The 25,550-nt window shown below is 43.9% G+C and overlaps 1 protein-coding gene, 1 long non-coding RNA gene and 1 pseudogene across 12 annotated transcripts in view; 2 read left to right on the forward strand and 1 right to left on the reverse strand.

Moving 5' to 3' along the window:
- The window catches only part of Gm36476, an 82,632-nt gene that overhangs the window by 21,698 nt on the left and 35,384 nt on the right, over window positions 1–25,550 (forward strand). The window lies entirely within an intron of this gene.
- Gm3373 (predicted gene 3373) lies at window positions 19–23,797 on the reverse strand. Of its 11 annotated transcripts, XM_030248144.1 has the most exons (8): window positions 21,549–21,969; window positions 17,258–17,408; window positions 10,791–10,888; window positions 7,365–7,496; window positions 6,470–6,632; window positions 5,388–5,519; window positions 4,530–4,712; window positions 19–1,029 (listed from the first exon to the last, which is right to left on the reverse strand). In XM_030248144.1, exons 3-8 carry the CDS (start codon window positions 10,882–10,884, stop codon window positions 1,020–1,022), a joined length of 714 nt encoding a protein of 237 aa, XP_030104004.1. In that variant the 5' UTR covers window positions 10,885–10,888; window positions 17,258–17,408; window positions 21,549–21,969; the 3' UTR covers window positions 19–1,019. The 11 variants fall into 11 exon arrangements, with proteins under 11 accessions (XP_030104004.1, XP_030104005.1, XP_030104001.1 ...); XM_030248145.1 differs by lacking the exons at window positions 19–1,029; window positions 4,530–4,712; window positions 5,388–5,519; window positions 7,365–7,496; window positions 10,791–10,888 and adding an exon at window positions 23,044–23,488 and having other exon boundaries at window positions 6,610–6,632; window positions 21,549–21,662; XM_030248149.1 differs by lacking the exons at window positions 19–1,029; window positions 4,530–4,712; window positions 5,388–5,519; window positions 6,470–6,632; window positions 10,791–10,888 and adding an exon at window positions 23,044–23,488 and having other exon boundaries at window positions 7,429–7,474; window positions 21,549–21,662.
- Gm3170 (predicted gene 3170) lies at window positions 19,865–20,858 on the forward strand (annotated as a pseudogene).

Consider the following 25,550-nt stretch of genomic DNA (forward strand, 5'->3'; position numbering starts at 1 on the left):
TCACAGTAGCTAAATATTTGACAGCAACGATGCAGCATGGGTAAGTTTTCCATCATTAAGTTCCTATCCAGACAGTTGGACAAACTCTCCATACTGAATGTATGAAGGACTTTGTAGTTAAGTCCGGCTCAGAAGAAACTATGGAGCCCAAGTCCCATGAAGAGTGCAGAGATCCATCTGGGTCTGATATCTGTGGGATTTCATGATCACACCTGAAATAACAAGGCTCTTAGAGTGAAGAGTTGGAGATCACTGTGTTAGTCATAAGAAAAAATGCAATGTACTCAATTGTAACTGAAAGCTGACAGTCAATATGTACTGTGTATAACCTTATCAAAATATCAAATTAATTAAAAGAACAATAAATAACCAATAAATAACAAAACTTTGAATGAAAACAAGAAAAAACAAATAACTAAACTAATCAAAACTCAAACCAAAATCAAACCACAAAAATTGTGCAAAGCAAAATTCTTAGTCTGCTCATTTTGTAGCACAGACTTACAGCCTGTGGCTGTCCTTGGCAACTTAGTAGAAAAGTAGTTCCTGGAGGTAACAAACTTTGCAGGAGAAATTTAAGCAACACTCTCCTTTTGGAGTGTGGGTCTGAAGGATATGGCCTCCCAAGTCAAAGCAGAACACATGTTGTAGACTTGGATCCAAGGTTTTACAATTTTGTTGACTGATCTCCATGTAATTATTGATGATGACCCATCAGGAAAAGATAAATTTGCACTCAGATTCTTCCTGGATGCCCAGCAGATCTTGATGTGTCTCAGCGTTTCTCTGAGTCCCTTTAAATGTGCACTCTTCCTGGGCCAGAGGCTAGATGAAATTAAGGCCTGTTCATACCAAAGAAACAAAATAAAGGAGGAGCATACAGCCCATTACAGCCATGGTTATTAGGGATGAGAGGCAACAGTGGTGTATTTCCTGTGCACACTCAGTGCTCTTCCTCCAGCACTTCTCTTTGAGGGAGATCATGCCGTGGTCTGTGCCATGTTCTGCTTTCTGCTGGACTATATCACACTTAGGGAAGAAAGAAACAAAGGCCGGTTAAGCATTTGTAAATTGAGCTGTCTCTCCCAGAACAGCTCTATTCAGCTGGACAAACCAACATGTCCTATCAGCTAAGATCATAACGTGCATCCCAAGTGCCATAGAGCACCTGAGCTTGGAATTGTTTCTCACCTATTAAAAACTGCTAGAATTTCATGTGTTTAGCAAATTATATTTTATATCTTGGGTATCCTAGGTTTGGGGCTAATATCCACTTATCAGTGAGTACATATTGTGTGAGTTTCTTTGTGAATGTGTTACCTCACTCAGGATGATGCCCTCCAGGTCCATCCATTTGGTTAGGAATTTCATAAATTTATTCTTTTTAATAGCTGAGTAGTACTCCATTGTGTAGATGTACCACATTTTCTGTATCCATTCCTCTGTTGAGGGGCATCTAGGTTCTTTCCAGCTTCTGGCTATTATAAATAAGGCTGCTATGAACATAGTGTAGCATGTGTCCTAAACACATGAAACTCAAGAAGAATGAAGACTGAAGTGTGAACACTATGCCCCTCCTTAGATTTGGGAACAAAACACCCATGGAAGGAATTACAGAGACAAAGTTTGGAGCTGAGATGAAAGGATGGACCATGTAGAGACTGCCATATCCAGGGATCCACCCTATAATCAGCATCCAAACGCTGACACCATTGCATACACTAGCAAGATTTTATTGAAAGGACCCAGATGTAGCTGTCTCTTGTGAGACTATGCCGGGGCCTAGCAAACACAGAAGTGGATGTTCACAGTCAGCTAATGGATGGATCATAGGGCTCCCAATGGAGGAGCTAGAGAAAGTAGCCAAGGAGCTAAAGGGATCTGCAACCCTATAGGTGGAACAACATTATGAACTAACCAGTACCCCGGAGCTCTTGACTCTAGCTGCATATATATCAAAAGATGGCCTAGTTGGCCATCACTGGAAAGAGAGGCCCACTGGACTTGCAAACTTTATATGCCCCAGTAGAGGGGAACACCAGGGCCAAAAAGGGGGAGTGGGTGGGCAGGGGAGTGGAGGTGGGTGGATATGGGGGACTTTTGGTATAGCATTGGAAATGTAAATGAGCTAAATACCTAATAAAAAATGGAAAAAAAAACTGCTAGAAACTGAACTGTCAACTACACATTATACTGGAGTTCTAAAAAACACCACATTTCCCCAGTTGTGCGGGTACATTATATTGAGTAATAACATTGTAGCAATGTTTGAATGTGAGTTCAAGAGAGATGTGTGCTACCTAGAAACCATGTGGATTCCTTATGGGGTGGGAGCATGCCCTGAACTGAAGTGAAGGCTATGATTATTTCTCCAGTCAGGAACCTCACAGGGTTCCTCTTGTCAATCTTCTATCTGCAAATAACCAGAGACACCATACCACACAATACCCATGGGTAATTCATGGTTCCTAGAATCTGCAAGAGTGTGCTAAATAAAAATATTCCCAAGGCTGGGCAATGAACCTTAAAAGTGATGGTCATGAAGAAACAGAACAACACCCCTGTACATCTATGACTATTGCAGGGCACACTCTCAAACACACATAATATTTGTGTTTATGCAATACAAGCATATTGTTTTGCAGTGACCTTTTTAGTTTCGTGGTTAATACAAATATAAAAATCTCCCAGGATACTTTGCAGGAATAAAAAAACAAATCTTGAATGGGAAAGGTACTTAGTGGGCATAGCATATAGGCAGCGCAGTCAGTGATATGCTTTCCACTCATAAACCGGTCTGGGAATCAGGGTTCTTGTCCTATTATCCAATCTGGCTCAACAAGTTCCCAAGGCTGTGTAGAATAGGTTTGTTTCCCAGCCTAGGCTCACATGTTGGTGGTGGACCAGGCTCTTGTTCTTGTTCCCTGTTTCAGGCTTGTCCTAAAGTAAACAATTTCTTCCAATAGGATCTCCCTTTTCCATCACCTAACTGACTTGGTGTCCAAAGGCATGAGCCCAAAGTAATAGGAACTGTCTACAACCAGGATCCAAAAGAAACGTTTTCTCCCCAGAATGTGACTGTGTCAGGGCTATTTTGAGTAGGATAAGGCTGACTAGTTGAAGGACAAAAGCTTGCATGGATTATCTCACACTGAGTTCATGGAAGGGCTGTACCACACAGGGCCTTTTCATCCTTCAGCAGATGGACATCAGGATAGCTTCTGCTTCAGGGATGCTCTGAGGACCACTACAACCCTGAGCACCCTAGACTCTGTGGATAACTCCTCCTTGTTCTGGAAGCACTGGGTCAAAGTGGACTTCTTTTCCACTTTCTGAACATGGCTTCTAACAGACATAACCAGTTTTATACTACCAGAACTGTCTGAAGGTCCTCATTTCTCTCAGCCCCCACCGAGGCTGATAGAGACACAGGTCGGAAAAACCATGCATACACAAAAAGAAACACACAGACACACAGTCACAGACACACACACACAAGCACACACAGACTTATTCACATAAAATCATAACTGAGCAGAAAACAATGAGGTATCTGTTATGGTTCAGGACCAAGATAATTCAGACTTTGCAGAGGTAATATTTCAAGGGAGACCCAAGGACTCTGCGATAATTTTAGAGGAATAAAAAGCACGAGAGAAGTGGGGTCATAGTGGCACACTCCTTTAATCCCAGCACTTGGGAGGCAGAGGCAGGCAGATTTCTGAGTTTGAGGCCAGCAGGATATACAGAGTGAGTTCCAGGAGAGCCAGTGTGAACAGAGAAACCCTGTCTGGGGAGAGGGGGGGAGGGAAACATCTAACAATGGTGCAATTTGGGGGCATATATTAAGAAATTATTTCATGAAGCCTCAGAAATCACACACCAAACCTGAGCCTGTGTGAAGCCTTTCTATCATCTCTGGTCATCCAGCCAACTCCAGACTCTAAGGCCCAGGAATGACCACTCCAACAGCACTCAAAGAAAATTGAACTGACAAGCTGCTACTCAGGCTCTCTCAGTGTGAACCAAGATATATGAAGCCCGAAGAGACCATTTTGAGATAGAGCAGAAAAGGGGGGAATAGAAAAGCCGCCAAAAGACAGTAATGAAATCCACTTATTTGTCAATTAAACTAGGCTGTCATCCCTGCAAACTATTTCCTACCTAGAATCTCACAAGTTCCCTGTAAAGCAAATGAGCTACAGGCCTTTACTTCTTCCCTCAAAGCTCTTGCTATTCTCAAGAAGGGCTCCAACACAGCACCCTTCAAACTTAAGGCATATAGTGTTGTGATGTCTAATCAACCTATCTCCCTTAGTGATTATAGCAGAGCAGGAACATTTGCATGCCAAATATGCAGTTTCTTGAACCAGGCTACCTCCACAGAGAGCCCTGTAGATGATCACATAAACAAACACTTGGAGGAAACATAGGTGAGTGCCTGGAAAAGTTGGTGGACTATTACATTTGATTGTCTATGTTTATGTTTAGACATGAGGGCAATCTGCCTCTGATACACATCATCCTACCTGCTGTTCCTTGGCACTTGGGACACAGATGTACTTCCTGGCCTCCTCAGAGAACCTCTTTTCTTCCCCACAGGACACTTATGGCCAGCCTGCTCCACCAGCAGCCTTCTGTTCTCATTCAGTAATATCCTTACGTTTTCGTTGAGTTGAGTGCACTCACGGAGGAGGTGGTCCTCCTTAATGCTGATCCACAAAGAAAAATTGGTGATTCCCAGCCAGATTCCATTGGCTTGCCACTCGTACAAGTCCTATGATCCCTGCAAGGGCCCTGATTCCCAGACAGCCCCCAGAAGAGTCCACAGTTACATAGCAGCACCAAACAGAGGCAGGTCATATCAAGATACCAGCCATATTCCACAGGACTCAACAAACTTCTAAAAACCCTGACACCAAGAGTACACCATATACATCACAGAAGAGGAAATGTTCCTCATGGTTGATTATAGGTCTGTGGTACCATAAAACCTTCAGCAGGGAGAGGGCTTAGCCCCTCTGAGAGAGGTGAGACGACCAAACAGGTGTGCAATCTTTACATTTTTGTTGGGAATCCTAGATCTTTTAATCTGTGGTCAGAAACCCAGAGGTTCAGGGTTCCTGGATATTCCCAGCGTGGTGGAAAAGTTTTCTATGTAGAGGATCTTGAATTTGGAAGAATAAAGATTGGAGGGTCTTGGACACTCTTCACACTTAGGACACCTGTGTCCAAGAGGTACAAATCCAAGACCCTTGCCTCAGGGCAGGGTTCCTGGATAAAAACAGATAGCATAAAACCAGAACCCTTGCTTTTGTTCAAAGTCCTAAAATGACAGAAGCATTCCCTGCCTAGTTCTGGGGGTCTCATTTGTGTCACTAACTCACCTGTAGGAATAGTTATCTTCTATCAGTTCCTTGGAATACTGCATGGAACCAATTATGGACTGGATCATTTTATTCATATCCAACATTGTCTTCTCATGTTGTGATTTAATGATGTTGAATTCAGTGTTCATCCTGTGGCATGGCCCAAGAAGCAAATAATATGCTGAATTAAGGAATCAATAATCATGTGCAAACAGGCTATATCATGTACTACCCAAGCCAAGTGCATGCCACATCCTGGCTCATTCAAACTGGGTCCCCTAGGTGCTAATTAAACTTACTATCCTGGGCAGAGGACAGCAGAGCCAGGAGACCAAATGGAGCTAGCTGACCTTCAAGGGCTTCCCGGGCAAGCATGTAGGAATAGAGTACTTCTATGACAATTTTACACTACACTGTGCCACAGGCAAGGGTCCAGTAGATATCTGTAATGACTTTCCTCTTATTTTTAAGGCAGGGATTCTCATTCCTTGGTTTCTGTTGTTATGTGAATTCCCAGAGGACACAACTAGTATTTACAGGAGAAAGGCTTTATCACATCTCCTCCAGGAGATTCCTGTGTGACAACAAGGAAACACCAGGAGCAAACTTCCCTGGTGATCACTTTGGACCTCTATGGACTCAACACTAACAGGACCTGCAAACTGTGCATCACACAAATCCTCAGACCCCATCAAAGGTCCCAGAGCCCCAGTCCTGAACAAAACACACGCAACTATGTTCACACACACAGACCCAATTAGAATGCCAAATAAATCCAGACAGGTGCCATCTCTCAGAATATAATGAACAATATCAGAGTAAAGCCTTGAAGCCTGCAGGCATTGCATTCACACACTGAGAGACAGTAAGTGTGAGCAGGACATTCTAGCTGTTCACAGCAACAATCAGAATGCAAAAACCCCAAGGTCAAGTACAAAAGAAGATGATAATAAACACACAGCACCTTGTTTATCCAACAATTAAACACCTGTCAGGGCTACTTAATTGAATGATGGGAGATGACGCACTCCATTCATGGAAGGAAATTGGGTTAACAGATGGCACAATACAGTCAACAGGGTACTGGGCATAATTCCTACCTGTAGTTCAAATCCTCATACATGTAAAGGTTCAGGATTCCACACATTTCCTCCATGTCATTGCTGATCTTCCTCATATCCAATTTCAGTTCTTCTAGTTCATTTATTTTTGATCTCTTCTTAGTCATTTTGGAATTTTGGGTTGAAGTATTTCTAGCAGACCCTGCAGATAGGTAAACACAAAAGAATTTGCATACTTGATGGACGAGGGGCAGGGGAGACCATTCTGAGTCCCAAGAAGAAGATGGAGGGAGAAAAAAGATAAAGACAGTGAATTCCTAAAAGAGCAGAAAAGCTATCTTCCAGCTGGTTTGCTAAGCTATGTTCCTCTTCCTAACCACCATTGTCAGACATATGCCACACTCCCTGTTACAGGCCCGGTTGCCTTGAAATGTATAAGCTGCCTCAGACATAAAGATATGGGGAACATTGTCAGGTCATATCAGATGGGACGCAGGGAAATCCTGAAGTTCATAGTGCTTAGCACTATCAAGCACTAATTAATCGTGTGTCTTCAAATCCAAAGTGTCTGAGTCCTCACCACATGACATGACCAGGGGAGCATCCTTCTTTGTTCTTTTCATCAGAGACTCAAGTTACCTACAGTAATCTGGAAGATGAAGTGCTTCAACTCCCTTCCATGAAAGGACACATTGTTATTCTCATAGTGCCCACTCCTGCCATTTTTTGCCACTCAAAATGAAATTAAATAGCTCCCAGAAAAGTAGCTGCAGGTTTGTCAATTCCTGGCTCTGTCAAACTAATCATCAGAAATTCTTGACTCTTTTTCTGACATTGACAAAGTCCAAGGCTTCAGCTTGTAAGACCTACTCCTGGAAGGCCCAGCTCAAGCCTACCTCTACCAGGAAGTTCCCCAACTCTGCCCAGGACTCACTGTGCCTTCTCCAGAATGATTTCCTTCTTCCTTTTTCATGAGAAAGGATTCCCTCTTCCTTCTCTGTTGGTCTGGTCTCTCCTTCATCGCCATTCTCTTTCTGAAATAGCCTGAGCAGCCAGGAAAACATTCCTGCTGGTGAACCCAGAGCAAACAGAAGGGATGAACCACAGGCAGTTGCTGTCACCACAACACAGGTGACAACACAGAGGATTCTAGTTCTATCCTAGATACAAGAGATTCTCCAAGGAAGGCATTACTGATGATGTCACTAGCAACTGCCATGACCTACCTGTTAACTAGTTCTGCCCAGCTTGGTCCTTTTCTGGGGTGCCTCTCCTGGAGCCTCTCATGGACCCGTGGGATCCCCTTTGGCAACCTCTCCTTCCAAAGCTGGAGAATTCTACTGCTTCATTAGATGTCATGTGCTTTTGAGGGGGAACGTTGAAGGACTCTGACATGCTTAAGAGATTTTGTTAGCACCCAAATCTCTAGGGACTGTGGATGTAGTAGATGTTTCACAACAGTAAATATACCAGCTGTGTCAATTCATGTGACATACACTCCAATTTCCCAGGGTTTTCCTGTCTCACAGAGGCAAATATCTTTCTCCTATAGGTTTAATTGTACAAAACATGGACAATATTTTCTAACGGTGTATTCCTTGACAGAGGGCATTTTTTCATATATACATATATATATATATATATATATATATATGTATATATACATGAGTTTCACAAAATCTCTGGTTTACAACCCTGTCTTTTACAAAGAAAGCTCCCTACTCTTTTGAACATATGGAATCATCTACAGGGCAAATATAAATGGTTAACTTGCTGTCCCTTCTTCAAAACATTATCCTGCACATGCTCCCATTCTCAAATACAACCAGACAATTTAAGTGGGCAACAGAGAGTAGTGGTCATCCTGGACTGTACATTACTGCATTGTAGTCTCATAGCAATTACTTCTCCAATATCTGTCTTCCAGAATTGCTAAGTTGAGAAATGAGGGTGTTGCAGGTTGTAACGTCATACTGTACTCACAGCAAATATAATACTCAGAAGGTAGGGCTGGGAGTGCAATGACCTGAATTGAGATGAAACCTCAATTTTAATGTGTCTATAAGGTCAGGATGCTGTCCCTTTGGCATTATCATCTCTGGCTTTTGTGTTCTTATGCTGGCTTTGCTGAACCTGTGCCCCCTAACCTCACAGATTTAAGAGTAAAAAATCATGTATATCTTCTTTCAGAAAACATCTGAATTTCACTACCTTCTTGAGCCACACAATATCAATATGCAGAGCTCAAAAATCAGGGGGAGATAGGTGATGGCTTCAAAGATGAGTGCTTTTTCTTACAATTAGGGCGCATATTTTTTTCCAATGTGATTTTTCCTTTTCTCTTTCACTAAGGGTGGCTTGTGTGTTTGCTGGCCTAAAGGGTCCTGGTTCCAACAACATGGGGCTTACTCTATAGAGGCTCAATTTTATCAAGAAATGGATTGTTGTAGAATCATGTCGTGACAGCAAGTAGTTCAACTACACTGTCTTAGGTCCAGCTGACCTGGTATAGGACTGACGACCTGAGCTATCTGAGGAAAGGAAGCAGCATGCAGTGTCACACAGCTCTCTCTGATGCAAACTGCTGGAATTGGAATAGGGATGTTTGTTTGTTTGTATGTTTGGTTGTTAATTATAAAAACAAAAAAAAGTTAGCCACAGTTGGTACATGCCAGTAATCTCAGCACTCAAAAGGGTTTTAAACAATTGTTGTTGTTTGTATTCCTGTTGCTTTTATTGGTTTTGTTTTGAACTCTCCCAGCTATTTGCACTGGACCCAGAAAATTAAGCCCATGCTCTGTACAGTCCTATCATTTATGTTAATCAGTGATTTTATTCTTAGCAACCACTCCTCAGATGATCTCATTACTCACTTTCAAATAAAGAAAACAGTCATACAGACATTAGTTAACTTGTATGGTCTCACGTAATCAACTCATCATGACTGTAGAGTGGCATCCCAATCTTTGAAATACCCAAGCTTCTATTTTTGAGATGCCAGGCATCTGTGGAAGACTCGCTATCTGGTATGGTAGGGGACCTGGAATGGCTGCCACCTGAAGGCCAACACTGCCCCTCCAGTGCCTCTGAAGCCTGAGGCAGAGGTCAGCCAACAACACAGGAACACTTGGCCACAGCCAGTTCAGGACTGTACTTTGGATGAGCCCTGAGACCTGGATTAACAGAGGTTTCCAGAGTTCTGGTAAAAGTGAGCACAAACACTTAGACTTGAGGAGAATAATGGATCTTTGGGACAAACATCTTTCATTTTTATTTATCTTTGCTATGTTCCTAGTTTATGTCAATACCAAAGGCACCCTACTTTACAACATCTATTCTCTCTGGGTGTTAAAGTTATTGCCTGTGTATACACACTAGAGTTACTAGAACAATACATTCTGTCCAATTTTTTTAAATAATTAAATATTTTTTATTGATATCTTTTTATTTATTCACTTTACACTCTGCTTTCTGCCCCCTGACACCTATATTCTTTCCCCAATATTGCTGGCTGCTTCTTTTCTGAGGGAATATGTGGCAGCTATCTCAGGTCATCCCTTCTTCTACCAAAGCTGAGTGACCCTGTCCTGGAGAAAGGTGCTGAGGGTGCTGGGAATGAATGACTTCTGCTTGGCTTTCTTGTTGTTCCACTTGGCTGTCTTTGAGCAGTTCTTGCAGAACTGTCCTTGAACTTGGTACTTCATCCTGATGGTCCGTAAGAAGCACTGGTTTTATTAATTATTCTTGAGAGTATATTTCCATCAAACTGAATCCCATCAGTATACTAACAAGGACAAAGGAAATGAGATATGAGACATCTATTCCAGGAGTTTCCAATTGTTCTCAGACCAGCAGTAGAGAAGCCCACAAAGCTGGCAAAGGTAACTGAGGTCACACAGGGACCTGAGAGCATACTGCTGCTTTCCTAAAGAATGTTCTAGAGGATTATTATATCTAAACTCCCATAGATTCGTGTGCACTGGACACCAAAGGGCTCAACATACTTTGCTTTTGTCACTCAGCTTCTCCAAGTATTAGAAGTCCCCCAATTTAGAGGGATTTGAAGGTATAAATAAGTCCCAGTGGCTAGAGGTACCTCAAAACAATGTGTAAGAACAGAGAACTGCTTGAGAATCAGAAAGACAAGAGCAAAGTCATAGCCCAATAAGAAAATCTGAGTAACAAGCCATCAAGTGAAAACTGAAAGTAGCAGGCCATGCACCAGTAAGGTTGGTCCTTGTCTCTCAGGTAGATCTATCTGAAAATTTCTGAGGAACTCCATTTTGATTTCCAGAGTTACCATAGCACTTTGCAGTCCCACCAGAAATGGAAGAATGTTCCTCTTTCTTCAAATTCTCACCAACATATGCTTTCACATGAGTTTTTTTGATCTTAGCATTCTTCACTGGAAAGTATAACGCTGGACACCACCTCAGGGTCATTTTGATATTCATTTACCTGAAAAAAAAAGGACTTTGCACACTTCTTCAGTGCTTCTCAGCCATTCAAGATGCGTTGTTGTGAATGTTGTGTTTAGTTCTCTACCTCATTTTTAGATTGTGTTCTTAGCTCTTATGAAGGTTATCTACTTGAGTTCTTTATAACATAACAACAGAACCTGAGGAAATCCAAAACATCATCAGATCCTACTACAAAAGGCTATACTCAGGAAAACTGAAAACCTGTATGAAATAAACAACTTCCTAGACAGATACCAGATACCAAAGTTAAATCAGAATCAGATTAACGATGTAAACACTCTCATTTCCCTAAAGAAATAGAAGCAGTCATCAATAGTCTCCCAGCCCCAAAAAGTCCAGGACCTGACGGGTTTAGTGCAAAGTTCTAGCAGACCTTCGAAGAAGACCTGATTCCAACTCTCCTCAAACTATTCCACAAAATAGAAAAAGAAGGCACTCTACCCAATTCTTTCTATGAAGCCACAATTACTCTGATACCTAAACCACACAAAGATCCAAGAAAGAAAGAGAACTTCAGACCAATTTCTCTTATGACCATGGATGCAAAAATACTTAATAAAATCCTCACAAACTGAATCCAAGAACACATCAAGACAATCATCCATCATGACCAAGTAGGCTGGATCCCAGGAATGCAGGGATGGTTTAATATACGCAAATCCATCAGCGTAATTCACAATATAAACCAAATCAAAGAAAAAAACACATGATTATCTCATTAGATGCTGAGAAAGCATTTGCCAAAATCCAATACCCATTCATGATAAAAGTCTTGGAAAGATCAGGAATTCAAGGCCCATACCTAAACATGACAAAAGCAATCTACAGAAAACCACCATCAAACTAAATGGAGAGAAGCTGGAAGCAATCTCACTAAAATCAGGAACTAGACAAGGATGCCCACTTTCTCCCTACCTATTCAATATAGTACTTGAAGTCCTAGCGAGAGCAATTCGACAACAAAGGAAGATCGAGGGGATACAAATTGGAAAGGAAGAAGTCAAACTATCACTATTTGCAGATGATATGATAGTATGTATAAGTGACCCTAATAATTCCACCAGAGAACTCCTAATCCTGATAAACAGCTTCAGTGCAGTAGCTGGATATAAAATTAACTCAAACAAATGAATGCCCTTTCTCTACACACAGGATAAACGGGCTAAGAAAGAAATTAGGGAAACAACACCATTCACAAGAGTCACAAGCAATATAAAATACCTTGGCGTGACTCTAACTAAGGAAGTGAAAGATCTGTATGATAAGAACTTCAAGTCTGTGAAGAAAGAAATTGAAGAAGAACACAGAAGATGGAAAGATCCCCCATGCTCATGGGTTGGCAGGATTAATATAGTCAAAATGGCTATCCTGATGAAAGCAATCTACAGATTTAAACTTCCAACTCAATTCTTCACTGAGTTAGAAAATGCAATTTGCAAATTCATCTGGAATAATAAAAAAAACCTAAGATAGCAAAAACTATTCCCAACAATAAAAGAACCTCTGGGGGAATCACCATGCCTGAACTCAAGCTGTAGTACAGAGCACTTGTGCTAAAAACTGCATGGTACTAGTACAGCGACAGACAGGTAGATCAATGGAAAAGAATTGAAGACCCAGAAATGAATCCATACACCTATGGTCACTTGATCTTTGACAAGGGAGCTAAAACCATCCAGTGGGAAAAAGACAGCATTTTCACCAAATGGTGCTGCCACAACTGGCAGTTATGTAGAAGAATGCAAATTGATCCATTCTTATCTCCTTAAACAAGACTCAAGTCTAAGTGGATCAAAGTACTCCACATAAAACCAGAGACACTGAAACTTATAGAGGAGAAAGTGGGGAAAAGCCTCAAAGATATGGGCACAAGGAAAAAGTTCCTGAATAGAACAGCAATGGCTTGTGCTATAAGATCGAGAATCGACAAATGGGACCTCACAAAATTGCAAAGCAAAAGACACTGCCTCTGGTGCATTCTGGGGGTCCAGTTTCCTGAGGTTGCCTGTTTACATTCTTTCTGCCAGACATCAGGACTTCAGTCATTTTCCCTCTACCAATACCAGTTCTGGTTTCCCTCTCCCCACCCCAACTGCCCCCTACCATGTTAGGGAGGGAGGGAAGGACCTGGGAGGGAAAGTGATCCTGTTTGTTTAAAAATGACTTTCATTATGATGTGTTAGACTTAGGACTAGCTCTGGATGCTGTATGCTGGCTCTTATGGGACTCTGTTACAGAACACTCCTCTGAAGTGCTCTAGGCATCCCTGCAGCAGAGGCTCTGCCTGGGTTCATCCAGCTACCTCCTAAATCTTCTCTATCCAGAGAACACTATTCACTAGAAATAGGCAGAAACTGCAGAGAGCCGGGTTCAAGGGTGGCAATCTCAGGTCTACAGGCAGTATTTCTCAATAAAAGTGTAGTTTCTTCCAACCATGGTTATGCACTCCTTTAAATCCCATCACTTAAAAGTTATAAACAGGAGGATCTCTGTGTGTTCAAAAACAGCAAGCTCATAACATATCAGAGAGTTTGGAATGGAGGAAGACACTCACTGAGTACCAAACATATTGTTTCCTGGACAGAAGGTCCTGAAGACTAGATCCATGTAAACTCTGATGTGTTCTCTTTCTGGCTGTGACCATCAGGTTGTCCATGAGCAGAAAGAAGCCCACAAAAGTCACTCCACAGGATCCTCCCAGGCTTTGTTCCTACTTCATCTGAGAGACAACCAAGCAAGACCAGATTTTTTTTTATTGCTTGTTCTTCTTCTGCATGACCAGGTCCTTCTGCTCAGCAGTACTATAGCCTTTGCTCCAGACTATCCTGTTCCTGATAATTAGAGTATGTGTTCTTAGTGGAGGGGTATCAAAAAGCATGCACACACTGGAATAAAAATGCAAGTGTTTACAAAGGATACCAGTGGTTGATGATCAGCCAGGCAAGCAAAGCAGCCAGCTTCTGGGGGAAAGAGCAAACAGTATTTCAAGACAGAGGCTGAAAATGAAACCCAATGAGATCTTCTAGAAAATGAAGAAAATGCATGAAAAAGTGCATGAAAAAAAAAATACCACATGCCTATACTATACAAAAAAGAAAATATACACACACACAAAAACACACATATCCGCAGCCTATCCACCACACACAGAGTATGTAATGGAGAGCAAAATACCAAAAAAAAGCACCTCGTGCTGCAAGAACACATTCGTTTAGTTATAGCATACCAGCAATTTGAGCGGTATCTTACACTATGCTAAACAAAAGGTGGAAGATACAATTGCTATGGTGAGCATGCTTTGCTTGGCCAGACTATGCTGAAGTGGTTGCATAAAATTTCCTCTTGCAATCTTAAATCTCTGACACCATGTCCCTAGCTTGTCAGAATCCCTACCCACATCCATAGTCATCCAGTCAACAGAAGAATGCAATCTACAGAAAAGGAGAATACTCCAGCCTCATTGACAAAAAACATGGCTAACACTCTGCTAGTCAGAGTTCAGTCAGTTTGAGTCTATCCTGGGCAGATTAAAAAGATTGTCTTGAAATGTAGACAGCAAAGATGAGAAATGCCACATGTCACCCCAAAAAAGATGACATCAAGAACTGCTCATTTGGCATTTGCAAAGGGATTCCCCCCACCCTTGCAAGCTGCTTCTCACATGTGAATTATATGACTGATGCCAAGCAAATAAGCCACAAGCCCTGACTTCACTCACTTAAAGCTCTGTGCACTGAACCCTGTAGGTGTGTGGTGTATTATTGAACTGTACTCATCTTTGGGCTGAAGTATTAAGCAGAGGTGGATTTGCTTGCTGATAATCCACTTTCTCACAAGAAGCTCATTCCCCAGAAATATTTGTGCTTGGACATAGGCCTGAACAATTGGCTGTCATGAGGTATGTACTTAGATTGCTGTGTGGATGAGTAAGATGATGGATGAAAGCACAGGTAGGTGGATGAGCTCGTCTAGAAGTTACAAGGGCAGATGGAGCTAACCATTAGCCTGACAAAGCTTCCTGTCTCTACCTGTTGTTCCTGACTCTGGAAGTCACTGGCCTCTTCCTATTGGTCCTTATGGAGCCCCTTTAAGTCCCACAAGTACTGCAGCACCAGTGCCTCATCTTCCAGCACTTTCTTATTCCTGTGCCTCCTCAGCATGTCTACCTTCTTCTTCAGCTGATTCAGTTCCATCAGAAGGTGGCTCTGCAGGTTTCTGCAAACACCCAATGCATACAAAGCCCCTGCTATCCTTTTCCTATTAACTTATAAGAAATACCATCAACCCCACCAGACCCTGGTTCTCAGGAAGACCTAGATAAGAACTCAGGACATCTAGGTGAGCTGCACTCAGAAAGCAAAAATTAGAGAACAGCAAATTCCAGAAACACTCATGCTACTTCCAAAAGTCCCAACACTAAGAGGGATCCATGTTTCCTAAAAAGAAGAAGTGGACTACAGTTGTCCCTACCTGTCCATCCTAATGGAGAAACATCACGAAGGAATGGGCAAAGGCACTATGAATTGGAAAGGAGAAACAAGGGGAATACTTGCTATACATGGGTCTGCTGGTAACCAGCTCTCTACAGATCCTGACTCAGCCCCAGGGGTCAAGAAGACCTCACATGATACAAATAGTTCTTCTGTCAAGACCAGGGTTTCTCAATTTACCAAATGCTGTGGATGCTTTAATGCAGTGACCTCCCAAACTTAAGATTATTTTCATTGCTACTTGGGTACTATAATTTTTGTACTGTTATAAGCCATAATAGAAGTGTCTGAGATAAAGGATTGTCTGATACACAACCTCTGTGAAAGGGTCCTTTGACCTTTTTTTTTTACCCCAAAAAGTGTTTCAACCCACAGGTTTACAACAGAAAAATCTAAAGGCTCCTGTGTGAAGTGGCAGAAAGCAAGAACCAGAACTCGAGAGTCTCCTGTGCAGGATCAAAAGCAGAGATGGCAATTTTACAGCTCATGTGCTCCCAAGCAAGACAGACAGTTACCTATAGCAGCCTTTCTCTTTGCCAGGAATTCAAATGTCTCTGAGGCCTCAGTGTACACATTCTGTAAGCTCTGCAGGTCCAACATTACCTGCTTAGTCTCCACTTTCAATTTTTCATAGTAAGGATTTGATCTGTGGTTGGGCCTGGCCCCAAGAGCAAAGAGTCCCAAGAACACAGGCTTCAAGGGTCACCTGAATCCAGGATGGATTCTGAACTATCCAAGCTCACAGTATGTTACCTTCTACCTCCTATGTACTAGGATCATCTAAGCTTATTAATCTTGCTATCTTGTCCAAAGGTCTCCAGAGGCTGGGTGTCCAGGTGGTTAGAGTTCTGGTTGTTTGAGCTCCCGCATAGGCCTGGAGGGACAGACGAGGTCTCTAAACTCTCAGTAGTTTATGGCACAGGTGTGGGTATACAGAAACTATGAGGACATTTCTCCTTTTTTTTTTCTTTCAGAACAAGGACTCTTGATCTTTGGCCTAGTCCTATGAATTTGGCCAAACTATATAATCCACATTTCAGGGAGAATTACCCAGAATGAGGAGGTCATGGTGAATTCACCACAGAACTCAAATATTTCATCAAGTTGAACACATAATGCAAGTGCATTGTTGCTTGAAGTATGGTTTCCAGTCCTAAGCATTGGCATTGTCAGCAGACTGTAAGGCAGGCAATTCCTCAGGTCCTACCACATACCCTTATGACCAGAATATAGAGAGAGTCACACACACACACACACATGCATGCACACAGAATCAGGGTGTGTTTGCAGGGAGAATGAGAAAGTACAATTGAAATAGAATCCAGAGGAAATGCAGAGGACATTCTGTTTATAAGACCCAAAATCTGAGAAGAGTATTAATGAGCCCAAGACCTTCCATCATGTATCAGGATGGACCAAATGGGACCAAGCTTTCCTGGTGATATAGCAAGCTTCAGCAAGCAACACCTGCCAGACAATTACAAAGCTTTGCAAACAAACAAACAACGAACTCAAGCAAGCAAACAATCAATCAAAACCTCACAGCAACTAATATCTCACTCAAACGGTCACATGTCAGTGCCTCTATCAATACATGCTGAGACATCACATCCTCTTCAATCCCTCAGTTGTAGGCTTTCATTTTCATATAAAAAAAATAGAATACCCTATGTCCGCAGCTCACTCCTGCTCTGACTTCAAGTTCAGCCTGTGAGAATGTTTAGGGAGAAAAGGTTGGGCACAGTGACACCCTGGAGTTACAGTCTCCAAGTACCATAAAATTTAATAAGAATAAATTGTAGGCTATACCATAGACCCAAGAAATTGACCATGATGTTTGACAGAATGAAAAATACCTCTTGTGCAAAGCTTTCTCACTGATGAAGATCAGGTGATCTTGTAGCTCATTTTTCCCACTGGTCATCGGCTGACTGATTAGACTTTCCACTTTCCTCACCCATCTTCTGAACAGGAGTGTTGGGGATGATGGTGGTACACCAGCAGCCCCTATGGGTAGATGAACACAAGTGAATATGCATACTGTCAAGGAACAGAGCATTGACAGAACAAAGAGTCCTATACAGACATCTGACAAAACAGGAATGCATGTGACCCAGTCAGACCTCTTTCGATTCACTTAGCACATGCATCATGTGACCAAGGACAGGATCCTCAGGCTTATTCATAGCTGCGTATGATTTAATTAGGCAGTACTGTCCATAAGCCTGTGGTATAGAAACCATCAGAAAATTATCATACCCCACAAGCATCACGATGGTGTGGAGATGCCCATATCTCCTGTCAGGTCACTCTAGAAACAAGACTATGGATGGAAAAACAGTGCAAGAGCACAACGTGTTCCCAGACTCACCAAGTCAGTTGCGTGAGAGCCCAGTGTGCCCAGAGTTGGCAAGAAAGCACCAGTCTCTACTCTGGCTCACTATTTTGACAGTCCAGTGAGTAGACTAGAGAACAAACTGGTACCCATACCTGCTACCTATATGGGCAACTTTCAGGGAACACTGTTCAGAGAAGTTCTTCTATGACATCTGAGAAATGAAAGGTCTTCCCTGGGAAGCCAATTTCTTTCCTTCTTAGGAGAACTGGACAGACAGTTCACCTAATGGAGTCCCTGGGGTAAAGGACAGTGATGCCCAGCCCTGAGGTGCTGACATCTCACTCACAGTCCTCTGCCTGCTGCTGCTTTCACTTTTGTCCCATTCAAACCCATTTCCTCTGTAAGAGCAGAAGCCTGAAACTCCCAGGACAACAGCTTTGGCCTTAAAACTTCATTGATCTGGGACAAACTAATGTCCTGCAATCATTGGCAAATTCCCCATCTTCTAACCAATGCTTATGGTGGCGCATTTTCAAGGACCATTTATTTCTTGATGCTTTGGTCTGAGGTTCAAGTGTCATCTTTCTTCCTCTCACTTGTGTCCATTCTTTCTCCTAAGTAGCATCCTTCCTCTGGCCAACATATCTATGGGTGATTAGGAAAGGCAGTGCATGAAGTGGTCCAAGAGCAGTTGGTGTTGCCACAACACAGGTGACATCTCAAACCATACCAGGCCTCTCCAGGATACAAAAGAATGTCTAGGGAAAGAACTGCTGATGTCATGGGGAGCTGACACTGCAGCCATGCTAACTAGGTCTCCTCACAATTCATGCTGCACTTTCCAGGAGCCACTCCTAACACTGAAGGGAATCCTTTCAGTACCTCCTCCTTCCAAAGACCTCCATTAGATTGGTTGGAAACTCATTACTAATTCCCCCATGGGGAACTGATTGTTTATTTTCAAAATTTTACCCAGGAATGTTTCATTTCTTTCTCAAAATTCCCCTATTCATCTAAATGTGAAATAAAATACTCCTGAAAATTCAGATTAGGATGAATATGGATGCAGAAGGAACACCTGCCTCAAGTACTGATGCTTGGAAGCACACCCAGGAAGAGCCTGCAGGGCCTTAAACTCACAGATATCTACTTGTCTCTGAGTACTCCCAAGTGCTGAAATTAAAGGCAGGCAGAACCAGGCAGGCATCCCCCTCACCTCCTTTCTCTCTCCTACTTCAACTTGTGTCCCAACATTTTCTTTGGTCCCTACCTCCAATAGAAAGCAGGGCAGAAGGTACTTGGATTCTAGCTAGTGGCTCTTTTACTGTCATTCTCTTGTGAAGCCTGGACCACATGTGTGCTGTTAGTCAATGTGGTCACATATAGCTTCAAACATTAAAATATACCCTTTGTTACAAGATCCAATCTTTTTGAAACTTAAAACGTGTTCACTGAAAAATAGATCATAAATGGGAGAGAGAGAGAGAGAGAGAGGGAGAGGGAGAGAGAGAGACCAAATTCTTGCATGCATGTAACCACATGCCATAATAGCACAGTAATCCCATTTAGTCAAGTTTGTATGGTAAAATATTAAATTGTCTATATTTAAATTTTAAGAAAGTTTAAAAAAAAAAAAAACACCTCAGAACTGGAATCCCAGTTAAAACAGGTTTGCTTTCTTTTCTGTTGTTTATTTTGTTTTAAGAGAAGAAGGATTTATTTTGTCTCAGAGGATAAATGTATCTTGATGGGAAAGGCATGGAGCTGGGGCTCTAGCTGTGGTTGCCAGAGCATGTACCAGCTGCTTGTTCTGTGCCACCTACTAGGAAGCAATAGGGGGAGGGGACACACACAGGTCTTGAAAATGAGAGTCTCTGAGCACACACAGTCGGGGCTCAAGAAAGCTGTGATTCTACTGTTTAAATCTGATCTCTCTCTCTCTTTCCCCACTCTACCTCTCTCTCTCTCTCTCTCTCTCTCTCTCTCTCTCTCTCTCTCTCTCTCTGTCTCTCTGTCTCTCTCTCTCTATCTGTGTGTGTGTGTGTGTGTGTGTGTGTGTGTGTGTGTGTCTGTGTGTGTGTGTGTTAGACAAACAGACAGTCTGGCTTCTTAAAATTATATATAGGCCCCTCACCGAGGAGGAGAATGGCACTCAAAGAGATTTCCAGGAACAGGTGCTTTGGCGGGCTCCAGAAATTTTTCGAACATAGCAGTGTTGAGCTGAAATGTAAAATGAAATTTGCTGTCTACCTACCACCCCAGGCAGAGAGTGGAAAGTGTCCAGCGCTTTACTGGCTGTCTGGTTTAACTTACACAGAACAAAATTACATATCAAAGTCTGGCTATCAGCAAGCTGCCTCAGAGCCCGGCCTTGTGGTCATTGCCCCTGATACCAGCCCTCGTGGCTGCAATATTAAAGGAGAAGATGACAGCTGGGACTTTGGCACTGGTGGTGGGTTTTATGTGAATGCCACAGAAGATCCTTGGAAAGCTAACTACAGAATGTACTCTTACGTCACAGAGGAGCTTCCACAACTCATAAATGCCAATTTCCCAGTGGACCCACAGAGGATGGTCTATTTTTGGTCACTCCATGGGAGGCCACCGAGCTCTGATTTGTGCTTTGAAAAATCTTGGAAAATACAGATCTGTGTCAGCATTTGCTCCAATTTGCAACCCTGTGCTGTGTCCTTGGGGCAAAAAAACTTTTCGTGGATATTTGGGACCAGATGAAAGCAAATGGAAGGCATACGATGCGACCTGTCTCGTGAAGTCATATTCGGGTTCCCAGATTGACATCCTAATTGATCAAGGAAAAGATGACGAGATTCTTTCAAATGGGCAGTTACTCCCTGATAACTTCATAGCTGCCTGCACAGAGAAGAAAATCCCTGTTGTTTTTAGGCTACAAGAGGGTTATGATCATAGCTACTGCTTCATCGCAACCTTCATCGCTGACCACATCAGACACCATGCTAAGTACCTGAATGCATGAGAACCCTCAGCCAAGAGAATCTCATCAGGAGGCTGGAAGGGAATCAACAGGAGTGCTGACTTCCTCACAGAAGATCATGCCCCTGCAGCTGAATCGCTTTTGTGAATAAATATATCAAACTTTCAAAAAAATTATATATAGACTAGCAATTAATGTTCGAAGTATAGCTTACCGCATGGCGGTCATATCGATTCATTCTGAAGGAAACCAGAACTCACTTCATTCAGATTCTTGAGATCCCTGAATCAAAGTTAGAGACTCTGATTTTGGGGAATTTGATGATGCCTTGTACTCTGCTGAAGCAAGAGCAGGACATGCAGTTTCAGGCCTGCCTGGCCTACCGAGTAAATCCCACAGCAGCCTGTCCTACAAGTGATGCTCTGTCCCAAACATAAACAACACAGATTCGGATGGACCCAGTGTTCCTTCAAAACATATTTAGATTAAATCGTCAACCCCATTGCACCCCATGCCAGAAAATTTAACATTTAAAGCTGTTTCCTCTACTACATTCTTGCTTTCTCTTGAATACACTCCTCTTTTAGTCGTTCAGGTAATACAACTTTCTTATGTAGTTATATAAAGCATTTGAAAAATCCTTAAATATTGTAGTCATTACACAAAGTTCTGAATAAAATCCCTCGTGAGAACTTTTTATGACACATACTTGGATAGATGTCAACCTTCAGCTATAAAGTAAGGTTCTTGGGGACAACGCTTGTCTGAGAGTTAACAGCTTGCCCAACAATCTCAGAACACGACAGGTGTTGGATAAGAATATGTGCTGAACTAATAAAATGCCTTAGCCACTTACATATGCCAAGTTTTGAAGAGTTCAGCAATTAGCCACTGCTCCTGCTCCATCTCACATCTCTGTGAAGGTTTTAGCTTTAAACGTTCATGAGGCAAGACGAGTACTGAAGATTTTCTAGGAGAATAAGAAAGCACTCTGTTTCTTAGCACTTTGGAGAAGAAAGCCTGAGGTTCTCTAATTTTCTAACTGCGGTGAAGTCCTAGCATTCAGCACCCAAAAAGCACTACACATAACTTGGAGCTTCCCGCTGTACGTGGTGGAAGCTGATAAGATTTTATATAGTAAAGTTCAAAACAGGTCGCTGGATTTCATTCCTAATGATCTAAAATGTCAAGACTGAATTGTATGTTTAACCAAGAACACCTTACTTCCTAATAATGATCGCAATAGAACACGAGCAGATGGGCTACCTAACGTGCAAACTCACAAAAGCAAACGCAGTGGCAGATGGATCAAAGTCGAAGGACACTCGTGAAAGGTCAGGAAGCAGGAGGCAGTGAATTGTACCCTGGCAAAATGGCTGGAAGTCTAAGGGTAGGAAAAGGAGAAGCAAGCCTGGCCCCTGACCTACAAGCTCTCAACAGGCAGAGGGCGCACCTGAGCAGACTCAGGAAGTCCCTGGGAAAACGTCATCAGAACATCACCTCAGCATGGATGAAGCCAGAAATTTTGGACCAGGCTTTTGAGACAGTTCACAACGTCAATCAAAAATGAGTAAGAAATACATAGATAGGGTATGCAGAGCCAAAATTCATTGCCCACTCAAGATTACAAGGGTCTACGCAGGGCGGGGATTCCTGCGAGGAATCCCTGAAGGGATGGATGGATAACAGAAGGTTCAGTTTGAGGTGCAAGAAATAAGTTAATGGATTTTAAGGAATAAATCCAAAGACCCCGACTCTCATCTTCTCACACGCAACACTCTGAGCCCCTAAAGTGACTCAATCTGTGCGTGGCGTGTGCTGTGAGATCCAGGCGAAAGCGAAGTTATCTGGGGCTGGATCCCTGGCCAGGTCCTTGACCCTCGGAACAGTTCAGGGCAGCCAAGGCCACCGGAGTCAGAGGAGTGGCTCTGGGCTTCTGGCAGCCGCGGGCCTTCCCAGGCGGCGGTCCTCGGGAACCTGCGTGTCCAGGTGTCCAGGTGACTGCCAGCGCGCGGTCAAGAGGTGAGCCCCGTCCCCTCCCCATGCCATCTGCTGACCGCGCAACCCAGCCCCCTCCACTTCCCTGGCCTCCATGCCACTCTAGGGAATAAAGTGCAAAGCTGAGAAAAGGATGAAGCACGGAAATGGTCCTCTCAGGACCCAGAGGCCGCCCGGACAAAGGCGCTTCAGGCGGAGAGCAAGGAGGAGCCAGGGCGTGGGAGGAAGTGCTGTCCCAGCTGGGAAGCAGCTGGGGACCTCATCCTGGACCGCTTCCTGCACGGAACCTGGCCGGGACGGGGAGGCGGGGAGCAAGGACAAGCGGAAGGGGTGGGCGCGGGCGCGGTACCCACCGGTTCCTCCCAGGCTGGGCTCTGGGCTCCAAGCACACGGTGCACATGCTGCGGCTCCATCGTGCCGGCCCGCGCCTGGTGACCGATGGAGCGCAGGGACACGGAGTTCTCTGGCTTCCGACGTGCTCGCCCCCCGCCCCCTCGCGCCGGTCCCTTCCTCCGCCACCCGCTCTGAAGCGCATGAGTGCAGCTCCAGGGCGCGGTGGCGAGCGCTGGGCTCCTCAAGCCTTTGCCGCCTCCCATGGCCCCAGAATCCGCCACCACACCTGTCTCCTGTCTCTGCCTTCGACCCCCTCCCCTTTTTTCCCGCCGTCCGCCCCTTCCCCAGCGACCCCTCCAGGCCGGCGGCCCGGGATGCATGTGACCCCCCCTGCCAGGCCATATATGGCGCCGAAAGGAAAGCAGCCACCCGGCGGTCACAGGCACCTGGCGGTGGTGCAGCTAAAAGAGGAAGCTTCACCAAGGACCCAGGCTCAACAGGAGCATCTGGGATGTCAGGGGCAAGTAGCTCACGAGGGGTGAGCAGGACCTGGCCCCTTTCCTTCAGGCATTCCTTGCCTCGGGTGCCTGTAGCTCCAGGTGGTCGCCTCCTGAGCTGAGCCTGGAGCCAATTGCCCAGGACAGTACCTGGCCTCAACAGAGCAAGGCTGTGCTTTGCGCTCCTGAGCCCCTCCCAAGCACCTATTCTGGCAGCTTGGATGTCTGTCTGGGCTGTCTGGGGAGCCCTGCTTTTATTCATTTTCTATGGCTGAAGATTTTGTGGAAAGTAAACCAGCTAAGGAGCAGGTCTGTGGTTCCCTGTGAGCTCTCAACTCAAATTAGGGACAGGGGCAGTTCAGAGACAGCAAAAATGTCAACTGTCTCTCCTGCTGCTCTCTGGGAAAAAGAAAATATAATTGCAACTAGCAAGTTTTTCAATCATCTTTCCTGAAATCATCTTTACTGGCAGTGGAGACAGTTTCCATCTAGTTGCAAACAGAGGAGTGACTGCATTTGCATGGGTCATTTCCTCTCGCATGGACTTCAGACTCCTGCCAGCACCATCTCCTGGCTCTTAGTCTGGTAGACAGATGCATTCACACGTTTTGAAACCGAAAATTCAAAACACGTACTTGATCCAGCATGCTCCCACGTCATACTAACTTCCAAGGCTAATATTCCACTGGAGCTACACCTATAAAGGTCACTAAGGATTGTGGAGAGAGCTAAGCCACTGGATGGTTTCCAACCCTCACTTTCTGTGACTTGACTGACTAGATTTGCATTCCTGAATCTCTCCTTTAAAGGGGCCTTGGAATGTTGGGTCCTCTTTGTTTGTGACTATACTTTGTTCAGTGGCCTCTTACCTGCTGCCTAAGTAGCCTGTCCTTCATTTACTTTGAATGAGGGTTAAGTGGGGTGAGTGAGCAGTCTACAAGTTCCACCCTTGCTTTTAGTTAGCAGCCAGATGATAACTCACAGATCTCCATCATTCTGACCATGTTGCCTTTACCTCAGCACTGGGATCACAGATGAACACTGGGGCTCACTCAAACCCAGCCCTTCATGCCTCTAGGCCAACTGAGCTATCCCAGACCAGAAGCGAACTGCTGTTTTTCAAGCATGTTGTTACACTTTTTGACTTTTCTTTTTCACTTGGGTGTCTGTGTCTGTGTGTGGGTTTGTGCACAGCAGTGTGAATTCTCATGGAGGCCAGAAGCATCCAGTACCCCTAGAGCTGGAGTTAGGAGGCACCCAGTGTGGGTGCTCCAAAGCAAACTCCCTGCCTCAGAGAGGACAGTGTGTGCTCTTAATCACTGAGCCATCTCTCCAGCCCAGAAGCCTGCCAACTTCCTAACCAGGAATGTCTGCCTTTATCCCCTGGCCTTATTTTCAGCCTGTGTAAAATGATGTGCTTTCCTGACAGCTGACTTTTCTCTCTAGCCTTATGTAAATGTCACCACAATTCACTTAGTCCTGCAAAGGAAAAGAAAAAAAAAAAAAAGCCTGGGTTACCCCCTTCTCTCCTTGCTTCCCCTTCCTGTCACTTTCTCTCCCCCACCTCTCTGGCCTGCATTATGTTCCTTACTAATTTTGAAGTTTTTACTCTATTTTTACTTATTTGTGTGTGGGCCCCATGTGCAAGTGTGCAGAGGTCAGAAGACAGCTTGCAGGAATTGTTTCCCAACTTCTGCCATAAGAGAGCTGGGTATTGAACTCAGGTGGTCAGGCTTGGCCTCAGGTGCCGGACCAACCAAGCCCCACCCCACCCCCGGCTCCCCTCATTGGTTGTGTCCTCTCTAAGCTGCTTATATGTCATCCCTCTTGCCATGACCCAAGTCACAAGTTGAAGTCCTAGTATCCTCAATAGGAGTCCCTTGGACAAGGAGTTCCATGTAGGTGGTTATCCTAAGGCCACTTGTCTTTATGCTGCACCCTGTTCTGGAATGGTCTTCCTCTTACTCAGCCTTGTACAGCACCTGTTCATCTTTCACAATTCACCCTAAGGACTACCTTTCTCATAAAAG

Source organism: Mus musculus, chromosome 14 (assembly GCF_000001635.26).
Source record: "Mus musculus strain C57BL/6J chromosome 14, GRCm38.p6 C57BL/6J".
Taxonomy (NCBI): domain Eukaryota; kingdom Metazoa; phylum Chordata; class Mammalia; order Rodentia; family Muridae; genus Mus; species Mus musculus.

What these genes read in the sequence shown, in the direction of transcription:
- Gm3373 (XM_030248140.1), bottom strand. Translation starts at nt 23,782, where the DNA reads ATGAATAAAAGCAGGGCTCCCCAGACAGCCCAGACAGACATCCAAGCT. An exon ending in GCCCAGCCTGGGAGGAACCG is followed by an intron (nt 17,409 to 23,043) that starts GTGGGTACCGCG and finishes ATCTACCCATAG; the next exon opens with GGGCTGCTGGTGTACCACCA. An exon ending in GAGAAAGCTTTGCACAAGAG is followed by an intron (nt 13,737 to 17,257) that starts GTATTTTTCATT and finishes TATCAGGAACAG; the next exon opens with GATAGTCTGGAGCAAAGGCT.